Below are 10,936 nucleotides of genomic sequence, written 5' to 3' on the forward strand. Positions count from 1 at the left end.
AAATTATCCCCTGATCCACTTAACCTTTTCCGTGTACACCATTGCTCCAATGTTTTTCTCTGCCACTCCCTCATAACCATCCAGGTTTAATTGCTCCAACGTTTTTCTCATGTTTTTCCTTTTAAAAAGGGCGTGCACATGTCTTTAAGAAAACATTTGCTTAAAAGTTTATTATAAAGTGTTGCTTCTTTGAAGAATAGTGATATTCTTCAATAGCAGCAATAAAAATGACAATAGCAGCATCACCAGTCATCACTTGGTTCTATATTGATCAGCTCCTCCTGGTTCCCCCTCTCTGTTTCTTCAATATCTCATCATCTTCCCTCATCCTAGCCAATATTTGAACCTTACCATCATTGACCTTTCATCCACATCTCACCCCTCACTCTCCTCCCTACCTCTCATTGTGCTCCCATATTCTTGCATTTTCTCATTTGTCAGTTCATATTCATCCGTTCACTTCCATCCTTCCCATGCTATACATGATCATCTTCTCTCAGTATTTCATTTCTTTCACTACCATCGACATCCTCACCAAACCCACCAATCGTTGTCATTTTCTTTCCTGTATTATCCCTTCTCCTCTAAACTTCTCCATCAATGTGCTCTTTTACACATCTAGTCCCTAGTTCACTAATTCAACTCTCGTTCTACAGGATTAAACCCATTATGATCATCCTTAAAGAATACTTCCATTAATATTTATATATGGCATGATCAAATGTTTCTAAATGGTGCATCATAACTGGTTCATTATTTTGTCCTCTTTAAGCTATGCTCTTTTACACACGATGCCTGAATGCGGGGACAGAATTGGCCTACAGTTAGAGTTCACTTCTCGAATATTCTTTTCAGAGTTCAATCGCTTTAGGGATATAATCATAAATATGGTTCCACATTATTCGCGTGGAACCCCCCCACCCCCTGTTATTAGATTCTTCAAAGTTTGGGAAAATGATCATCAACATTAAGATCCAATTGCTTAAATCCCGCTGTCATTATCCCAATTTTACATCTTCGTTAGATATTGACCATAACATTGCTGAATCCCAAGCCACATTTCGTGTAAACTGTCTTTCTGTGAATACCTTATCCCATATAAAAGCCCATAAGGCTAAGAACCCATAAGACGACCATGTCATTATCTCTAAACCGTGCTTAATAAAGATGATTAGAGAAAGTACGCCTGTTATCTAGGAGACAAACATGTTTTATCTGATCTTAAGCTCAACTTTATGATCTTGCTAGAAAGACTTGATCATCAATGTTGAGCTGGATCGATTCAGTCACACACATTCTATAGAACAATATTGGAATTAAGATCACTGCACATTCAGACGATTCTGCTTTGAATCGTCTGTTAAATATGAAAGAGGCAAAACTGAAAATCATATGGTGGTTTTTGCTTCTTCAAGAGTTCAACTAAGAGATTAAGGATGGGGAGGTTAATGGCAAAGACCATCTGTGATGAATTCACATAAGCACTAATAATGAGATTATCAAATGCTTCAAAGTCCCAAGACAAAGGAGAATGTCAGCAAAGATCAATAACTAATCCAAGCTCAGCGTCAATCCCAATTTTATCTCATGTTTCAAGGTCTTCATAACAAGGTTAGTAGAGTAAATAACGGTGAAATTGGATGTAGAAATTGAGGAAGAAGATTATCCTACATAAGAGTGTTTTTAGAATCAGTAAAGAATCGAGAAAACGAGGAAATAAATTTTGATTGATCTTATCAACCAAGGGATCAAGCTGAGCCCCCATGAATCTGAAATAGTGGGAGCTTCCAGATCAACTGATCTACGAGGGATGTAATTCAAAATCCAGAAGAACAACTATCGGCGAAAAAAAACCGAAAAATTGCTCAGTTTCAAGAATAACAGACCAGAGGGTAAGCGTTAATCACCAGAATGCTACAATCGTAGATCCTCCCAGCGGCCAATACCAGAGAGATCTCAACCGAAAGAAACTTCCGCAGATCAACCAACTTCCGTCGCACAATTCTTCGCGGTTTCGAAGCCGTCAAGACGGAAGAAATGCCAGCTGGTCTCGTTGAATGCTCTGTACAACGATTCATTGCCTTCATCCAAACCCAGATCCGAAACACTGATCTCATCCACAAAGTCCCGAGCTTGAAGAACGAACCTCGCCTTCTCGCGATCCGATCCGCTCCCCTTCAACCCCTCCTCGGCGAACCTTCCATACTCGCTGAAGCTGTTCCCCAGCACCGCCATTCTTCCCATAGACAGAATCCGCCCCAAATTCACCTCCAACAGGTTATCGTACAGCGCCGCCTCGCAATGCGGCATGTAGAACAGCATCGGCCGATCGACGATCCGCCGGCCCCGATCGTTAACCTTTGAAACCCTACAACCCAAAGCTTCCATCGCCGAGCACTCTGCGGCGGACAGGATCGGATCAAAAACCTCGATCTCGCCGGCGGATTCCCCCATCGCTCTTCTGAGGAGGATTGCAAGGGAGATCTGGAGACGCGGCGGCTCGTAGGCCTCGATGCTGCCCACGCCGTAAAGAACGATCTGGATCTTCTCCGGCGGGGGAGCGATCTTGGCGAGGCTGGTGCTGACCGTCGGATCGTCGCGGAGCTGGGAGAGGAAGCGGCGGAAGAAGGTCGAAGCTCGGAGCCTGGAGAGGGCCGAGTCCAGCTTCTGGAGGATGCGGGCGACTCTCGCGGGGTCGTCGTCGTCGTCATCCGGCATCCATGGCTGCGGCGAGAGGGTGGCGTCCGGGGCCGGCGCCGGATGACGAGATATTCGTTCCTCGTCTTCGTCTTCGGCGGGGACGGGACCTTGCTGGCGGCGCCGCCGCCGCCGGCGGGAGGGGACGACGGTCCAGGTCCCGGAGTCCAGCTTTGAATTGTGCAGTTCGCGGCCCCTCCGGTCTTGAACTGGGGGTAGTTAATGGTGCTAAACGGATGACGGATGACGGATATAAATCAGGGAACATCATCCGTCATCCATCACGTCACATGCCACGGTGCGGGCAAGGATGACGAACTGGGCATAAAGTGATGCGACGGTGACTGGGAGCCTCGGACGTGTGACGTGACGGGACAGCCGTCACGGATGACGGCCATGGCGGATTTTTAAAAATGACCAAAAAAGCTTAAAAATCGTTAGATTTAAGTTTTTCGATGGCCGTGGTTTCGCCACGTGGTGTAGACTTGGTTGTTCTGTTCTGTTCGTTTAAAACAAATAAAAGTTCTCACAAAATAGCCGCACAAGGCCTTGTTTGTTGTTCTGTTCTTTTTTATTTTCAAAAACGAACGAAATTCGCAAATTCGAACAAAATTCGCACATTTGAACAAAATTAGAACAAAATTCGCACGAAGCAAACAGAAGAACCTTACATGGGTCTGTGCAATGTTCTGTTCAAATTCATTTTTATTCGGTTCTGAAAACTGAACATAACTAACAGTTCGCACAAATTCACACAAAAAGAACTGAATGACCACATCTAATGTGGTGTCACTAACTCGATCTTTTGGCATTTTGCAGAAAAGTCCCTGCGTTAACTCACGCACACAAAAGGATGTCGTCCAAAGATAACTGGAGATATACCCCTTTAATTCTCTCCCATCCGCATAGTTGTTTTCCCCGTCACATGTGACAGTGATGCCGTCCGGTGACGGGGACATGACGGGGACACCGCAGCCCATAAAGTGACGCGAACGTGACGGATTTTTTCGAAATCCTCGGACGTGTGACGGGACAGTGACGTGATGAAACTTTTGTCACGTCATCGTACGTCACGGATTGTCATCCGTCCCGTCGTGTTAGGGGCGTCACGTCCCAGATGTGTAATTCCCTAGTTATCGGTGCTAAACGGATTATGTATGACGGATGACGGATCTAAATTATGTCAACAGTTCATTGTTCTGGGAGTGGAACAGATGGATGAAGAGGTTTTGTTAAGCTTTGGGCTTTGTCGTTCATCGAGGGATGGGACAGATGATGTAGTATCTACTTTATCTAGGGATTGGAAGTTTGGTGTTCTTCCTTGAACTAATATTGTTCGTCTACGAATGAACAGGTGAAAAATTATGTTTGTGTTCACATTGTTCGCGAACGTTTGCCGACGAACAGCATTTTGAAAGACCTGCATTATTTGTGGGAAAAATTGTTTGGGGGGTGCCTTATGTATTGTTTTATTTACCTTTCATGCCAACCGATTGCGAACAGTTTGCCCGTCATTTAGGGATTTTCTATGTTTGTGTTTGCATTCGTTTGCGAACGAACGAGGTATTGTTCTCCATCCCTTGTCTAATCTTTGAATTGTATCGGCTCCTACCTTGAATAGTGGTTTTGGTGAGTGTGTTAGGCTGATGCTAGACAGATGATATCACAACAACATAACTATGCCATACATTTATCATTCTGAGGGGTTCAGGACAGATGGCATATCTACCTGACCCTCATCTTGAGGTGCTCATAGTAAGGTGGATGACATGTGAATTGAGATGGCATTTTTAAGTAGTCATTTATATGTAACAGGTAAAACTCCTCTTTCCCTCTGCCCTAGGCCCTAGCCGTTGGGCGAACATGCAATGAGGTTTGAATTTTGAACCACCCTTTGAAGAACCCACTAAGAATTGTTGCGCTGGCCCCTATATGTTTGGGTTTATGTTGCAGCATCTAAAGAACTGGAGTCATCATCTTGGATCAGTATTGTTGTAGGTCCATCTTTGTGCGTGGTTTCTATAATCCTCGAAGTAGACCCAACAAGAAGGTGAACTTTTATCCTCTATGGCCGTATAAGAAGGTGAAACCTGCTGGAATTCAAACCAAATGAAGGAAAATATCAAGTTTGTTGGAAGGGCACCAGTTCACAAATGCGACAACTCAAGTAAAGTCTCAAAGAAAGCATCATTGGCAGGAATCAAAGGGAATGTGAATAATTTGACCCCAACAAGTATATATTTAGGGTGTGCAAGGAATACAACCCTCTAATTATTACTACTATTGAGAGGAACAAAGCAGGCAACAACTATGTTTGGAGGCATTTGCACAAGAGCCATAATGAGCTTCATGACCAGCTCAAGGGAAACAAGTCCAAGGGGCTGAGGATGAACCAAGTTCTGCTGGTCAACATTCTAGTGTTGACATGTTAGTTTCACCAACAGTGACAAACACTTTCCTACTCGTTATCGCATTTGAGAGAAGGAGATGTTGACCAAATTTATATGTCTTACTTACCAATGATGGAACATTGTCGATGACAAAAAGTTTCATAAAATTATAATTTAATTGTGCACAATATAAGATGAGAATACCGTGTTTGAAGAACAATCACAAATATGCAAATGTCTGCTTTTCTATAGAGAGGCAACATTTGATAGACTTATTATCCAATGTTAGAAGTGTTTAACTAACAATTGATGATGGAATGCATAGTGGGAGTTATCTCGCACAACTACTTATAGAGGTGTTGGTGGAGTTTAGACAGGGTAAAAAAGCTATCGCTATTACTGTGGACAACACAAGTAACAACAGGTCAATGATTACACCGTTGACAAGTGCAATAAGAAAAGTAAACCCTACCTTTGATAGAACTCGCCACGTGCCCTGTATTGCGCATGTCATCAATCTTGTAGTGCAAGATGATCTAAAGGCATTGGAAATTCCACCACCTCTTACCCCTGACGAGGCAGTAGAGCTAGTGGATTGGGGTTGGGTTGGGGAGTCTAAAATGCACCTACACAATGGGTTGGGGTGTTCTAACAGATGATAGGGAGAGGAGCTATTTGTGCATTGAATGATAGGAGGAGGAGTGATGCCTAATGATGTGCACAACTAAAGATGTCTAATAGCAGAAAATTGGTGTTAGATGTGAAGATTAGATGGAACTCCACACATGAAATGTTGCAGTAGCATATCAAAAGAGGAAAGTGAAAATGAATGGCCATTGGTGGCACATAGAGGCGGCAACAAATAGCTCATAGAATGAATCACTATGTCACCTCAAGCACATTCAAACTTTCCATCCATCTTCCATGGTTTCTATCTTTACTTATATTTCAGAATCTCCCTTCAACCATTAAACAAAACTATGTTTTCAATCTGGGCCTGAAAGTATCCTTCATAAACATTTCCAGCAAATACCTGTTTCATATAATACAGTTGTTCACAATTTGATCCAATTTTTTAAAAAAATTACATTAATGTTGATGAAATTAGCGATTAAATTATTAATTTTAGAAGAAATTTAAATTCCAATTTAACATTAATCTTGATGAAATTATTGAAATTAATGATCTAAATAATTTTTTTATTAATACTTTTAAATATTATTGTTACTTCTATTTTAAACGGTATCTAAATAGTATTTCACCAATTATGATTTTTTTCTAGCAAATGATAGTAATTAAACTCTAATGCTAATTTAATATTAATCTTCATGAAATTATTGAAATTAGCGATTAAATCATTATTTTTCAGTAATACTTTTAGAGTTTACCATCACTTATATTTCTTACCTATCTTAATAGTATTTCACCATTTATGCGTTTTCCAGAAAATGATAGCTAAAGTTGAATTTGAATTTAATATTAATATTAATGAAACTATTGAAATTAAATATTTAAATAATTATTTTTTTAATAATGATTTTACATTTTACAATTACTTATGTTTCTAAACACCGTCTAAATATTATTTTAATAAATTGATTTTTTCCAGACAATGATAGATAAAGGCAAATTCTAATTCAACATTAATATTGATGAAATTATTGAAATTAAATATTTAAATAATTGATTTTTTAGTGCCACTTTTACGGTTTACCACTGGTTATATTTTTAAACACTTTCTGAAGAGTATTTCACCATTTATGACAGGATAAAGTCAAAATTTCCCACAAATTACATGTTTTAAAAAATGTGGCTCGTTCGCGAATGAACACGAACGTGAACATTGATTCTCAGCTGTTTGTTCATCTACAAACACTGCTCGTTCAGTGGCAAACAACAAACTTCCCATCCCTAAGAGAATGGGTGGTTTTGATCAGTGTACTATAAATTACTATACCCAAACACATTTTTTGCAGGAAAAAAATCGCCCATTTGGGATGAACTCCCCAAAATTCGAATTTGGGATAATGGGCCGGGCTTGAAAGTAGGCCCGATAAGCCCGAAACTATTATAAATCTCACTTTCCCCTCCCTTCCATCAACTTCTTCATCCTAAACCGCGAAGGTTCTGCTCCCTGCTTCCTCTGCTAACCGCCATTACTGTTGGTTGCGACTCTGCGCGGTGTTCTTCATTGTGGCATATGATTCCGACGAGGAGTGATGCTCCGCCGGGCTGGAGGCACTCCAACCTGAAGAAATCGTTCAAACTCGGCGTCCGGTCCCTTCTCACGTCTTTCTCCAAGGAGGTGACTGGTTTCGAAGACCCCTGGATCTTTAATTTCTACGCTGTTTGATTTTGTATTGCCTTTCCTTCGGGTGACTGAAAGACATCCTCAAACACCATTTTTAGTTGGCTTGGGATTATTAAATTGTGATCTGATTTCAAGTTTGGATATTTTTTTCTGAATTTTATAGTTTGATCTCATATTCTCCAGAAATATGATATCAAAATATAAAATTCAGAAAGATGCCATAATTTTCCGGTGCACATTGCTGCGGAGAAGATCAGCGCATTCGGAAACCTCATTATGATGAAATATATGCATACCTTTGACATTGAGATCCGCCCGTGTTCAGTGCAAACTGTGCCGGAACTTTGGTCGTTGACGGCTGAAGATGCAGACCCACATTTATCTAATCTGCCATTCAGAGTGCATTCAACTCTAGAAACTGGATCAATTGTGTCGATCTTTCATTTTCTTGCGCCGTTTTCTTTACCTTAATTTTAGGATTGGGGGCTACAGTGGAGTATGATATCTAATTATTTTTCGATTTTCATTCTCTCATCTTGTTATATTCCCTCTAGTAATAGATAGCACTAAGCTCTCAGACAGTTTTTTGTTGATCTGATTTCTTCTTTTCCATCCTGTACCAATTCGCAGGACGTATATAAGGCTTTCCCAACATTCAGCAATCATGAAAAAGAAAAAATCCAGGGCATGTTCATCCAGGCAAGTTCCTTGGCTCGAGTTTCATTTCTTTGAAAGTCACGAATCCTAGGTCTTATTCCCCTGTCCAGCCTTATTTCTTGACAAAAATAGAGATGAATGTACTACATTTTTTTTGTGGAGCCCGTTGATGCCATCACCGCTTGAAGTGAAACTTTGCTCAAATATATATTCCCAGCCTACTGTTAGAGACATGGCCAGTGCGGCCAAAATCGATGGAGACCTGTCTGCTTCTTCAAATGCAATGTGACTACGTGTATTTTTATTTTCCCACGCCCAGTTTTTAGATAGCTCGAACATGCCACAATATCTACTATGTCTACAAAATGGCGCAGTAAAATGCTATCAATTCTATTTTGAATAGTTTATCATACTCTATTCTCTGAAAGGTTCAGGAAAGAACTGTATAACCCACCATATCATGTGGCAATCATCCCCATCCCTGATAAATTAGATGGGTCCAGGTCTTGCCACTAGATTAAGTAACTTAACTCCTGATGTATAACTCTTTAAACATTTCGAGATTTCTGCATTCCTACTTTACTGAAGTTCTCTTGGGGAAGCAGAAGTCGTTTGCGTGTATGAAGCAGCAGAAATTACCATCGGAAACCTCTTCTAGGATTTGCAGATGAATGAAGGATGTTTAAGGTTTGACAAGTCCTGTTGACGTTGACTATTCAACGATGGCGAAATCATCATCAGCGAGCATCAACGTCCAAGTCATCTGTACATAGGCCCAAAAAATTCTTTTATATCTCACCTATGGTGGTTGACGGTGGCGGTTCCATGACAAGTTTAAGGCTTAGTAATCCCTGATCGTTTTAATTTGACAAAGTTTTTGGGAATCTTGGCTGGTCAACGTAAGTCAACTAGCAGAAATGTCAACCCGTCAACGTTTTTTTTTTTTGAAATAAAAAAGGGCTAAGAAAGGGCTAACAATAACGTTAATGTCTAAAAGGACGGCTGATTTGATGTTGAATGGTGCTAATCCCAACCGATGACGATCACTAATCTCATCTCATCGGGCTCAAGCTTTTGCCTGACTGACGTTCACACTCTTTCATGGTTTCAATTTCTTAGCCCCAAATTACTTTTATGATACAAAAGAATAATTATTTATCAGTCTGAGATGATGTATCCTTTATTTCAAAAAGATTGACCAGGAGACACTCGTTCTAGAATTTCTCTATCACACGACTGTTATTTGGATTCTTAATATTGAACCCATGTATCTTTCAAAAAAAAATATTGAATCCATTGTTTTTCTCTTTCAGATCATCAAATCTTTACATGAGAACATTGAGGTATGTTCTTTCAGCTATCCCTGCGTATTCGACATTAATTGAATTGAGACGTCTCTATTTTTTTTACTTCCTCTTAGATATAACTCCCTTCCTGTCGAGCTCTGTGTGAGAATACAGGCACGTTTTGTGATATAAGTAATTGTCAAAATATGTAAAATTTTTCTGTGGAGAATCAACTGCGCCGTTATAAATTAGTCGACAATTTTGCTGTATTCATCATCTGTTGAAGAAAAAAAGTCATTTTTTTTTCTTCTTGCAGGAAGAGTTCGAAGCCATATGCCAGGATACACAGGCATGGATGTCCTACCCATTACCATAATATATTTTATGAGAAACCATCAAAGATATTTATTTTATCAAAGCTGATAATTCCCAAATTTAAACCATCAATCATAATAATCTGCCGTCCCACGTCAGAAAATTATGTTTTACTCCATGCTTGTCAACTCGAGCAGGTGGGTGCCACGTTGGACGCAGTAGAGCAGCTAGTGGAAGAGCAAACCCTAGACCTGCTTCCCGCGCAATCGTAAGCTAACTGGACAGACTTTAAGCCTTGGGATTATTTATTTGCCAAATACGATGTTTAATAGTATATAACCTTTCAGATTAGATCCTCAGGAGATAAAGGAGACTCTTTCCAAGCTCAAGAGGGATGAAATCAACTACCTATCAAGCCTTCTGGAGAAGGTCAGTAGAAACGATTAATCGTTTCAAATCTTCTTTTCTTTTTCCCACTGAAGATCAGTCGTAACAAAGCCATCGCACTCTGCCGAAAGCCATCGCACTCTGTCGAAAGGAAATTATAATCTATAAATATCGGGGTGAATGTTAATATGGGTTTCTCTGAGCCCTCAGGCTGAACGACAGAACGAAATCTTGAAGGCCAAAATCGAGTCCTTGAAACAAGCCAGAGATGATGCCGAGGCAGCCACTGACGCTCTCAGCAAGGTACAACCTCCCTCTAGCTCTCAAATATATATATATATGTATATATATATAAATATTATCTTTTCAAATTACAATCTTTCAATCTCATTGCCTTCAGCTGCGGAGCTGGAACTCGAAGTACGAAAGCCTGCTGGGGGGCAACTAAAAGCTTAAAAACTGGTGAGTTATTTAGTGGGCCTTAACAGTTAATGGGCCTGTTAGCGTGGGCCAAGAGATAGAAACAGACACTCAAGATTGTTCTCTCTCTACTCCCCTTTCAGGTTGACTGCGAAATACTGACCAATTATTACTGTAAGCTAAAGTTACACTTAGTAGTATTTCTCCCCTGGCACCGTCGGGTGGGGTGGCACCGCCGCTGCCACATGGTGGCGGCGCGTGCCGGGCACATGAGTCAGGGGTACGTGGGCCTCTGCCGCAGTCCGGTGCGCCGCCTTCTCTTCGTGCTTCTCCATCTCCGCCGCCGCCTCCTTCGCCTTCGCCCTCTCATGCGCCGCCGCCTTCTGCCCCTTCGTCGTCGCCGCCGCCTTCTCCGTCTTCTCCTCCGTCTTCGCCGTCCACTCTTTCATCTTCTCCTTGGCCGAGCTCGCCGC

At 41.1% G+C, this 10,936-nt stretch overlaps 3 protein-coding genes across 4 annotated transcripts in view; 1 reads left to right on the top strand and 2 right to left on the bottom strand.

Moving 5' to 3' along the window:
* Positions 1-1,841: 1,841 nt before the first annotated feature.
* SRR1 (sensitivity to red light reduced protein (SRR1)) lies at positions 1,842-2,870 on the bottom strand. The gene is made up of 2 exons (XM_078582240.1): positions 2,147-2,870; positions 1,842-2,062 (listed from the first exon to the last, which is right to left on the bottom strand). The coding sequence occupies exons 1-2, from the start codon at positions 2,716-2,718 to the stop codon at positions 1,981-1,983; spliced, it is 654 nt and encodes a 217-aa protein (XP_078438366.1). The 5' UTR covers positions 2,719-2,870; the 3' UTR covers positions 1,842-1,980.
* A 4,311-nt stretch (positions 2,871-7,181) lies between these two features.
* EMB3006 (embryo defective 3006) lies at positions 7,182-10,663 on the top strand. 2 transcript variants are annotated; one of them, XM_078582025.1, is made up of 9 exons: positions 7,182-7,392; positions 8,029-8,097; positions 9,369-9,398; positions 9,658-9,690; positions 9,854-9,924; positions 10,004-10,085; positions 10,254-10,346; positions 10,444-10,505; positions 10,607-10,663. In XM_078582025.1, exons 1-8 carry the CDS (start codon positions 7,288-7,290, stop codon positions 10,489-10,491), a joined length of 531 nt encoding a protein of 176 aa, XP_078438151.1. In that variant the 5' UTR covers positions 7,182-7,287; the 3' UTR covers positions 10,492-10,505; positions 10,607-10,663. The 2 variants fall into 2 exon arrangements, with proteins under 2 accessions (XP_078438151.1, XP_078438150.1); XM_078582024.1 differs by having other exon boundaries at positions 10,444-10,663.
* The window catches only part of LOC144708619 (uncharacterized), a 359-nt gene continuing 30 nt past the window's right edge, over positions 10,608-10,936 (bottom strand). The window contains exon 1 of the mRNA XM_078582026.1: positions 10,608-10,936. This exon is cut by the window's right edge and continues 30 nt beyond it. Coding sequence (XP_078438152.1) covers positions 10,655-10,936 — 282 coding nt within the window. The 3' untranslated portion in view covers positions 10,608-10,654.

This window comes from Wolffia australiana, chromosome 10 (assembly GCF_029677425.1).
Source record: "Wolffia australiana isolate 7733 chromosome 10, ASM2967742v1".
Taxonomy (NCBI): Eukaryota; Viridiplantae; Streptophyta; class Magnoliopsida; order Alismatales; family Araceae; genus Wolffia; species Wolffia australiana.

Coding starts and splice junctions, on each gene's coding strand:
- SRR1 (XM_078582240.1), bottom strand. CDS start 2,718: ATGCCGGATGACGACGACGACGACCCCGCGAGAGTCGCCCGCATCCTC. Junction 2,063..2,146: donor TCGGATCGCGAGAAGGCGAG/GTTCGTTCTTCA, acceptor ATCGTTGTACAG/AGCATTCAACGAGACCAGCT.
- EMB3006 (XM_078582024.1), top strand. CDS start 7,288: ATGATTCCGACGAGGAGTGATGCTCCGCCGGGCTGGAGGCACTCCAAC. Junction 7,393..8,028: donor TCACGTCTTTCTCCAAGGAG/GTGACTGGTTTC, acceptor ACCAATTCGCAG/GACGTATATAAGGCTTTCCC. Junction 10,347..10,443: donor CCACTGACGCTCTCAGCAAG/GTACAACCTCCC, acceptor CATTGCCTTCAG/CTGCGGAGCTGGAACTCGAA.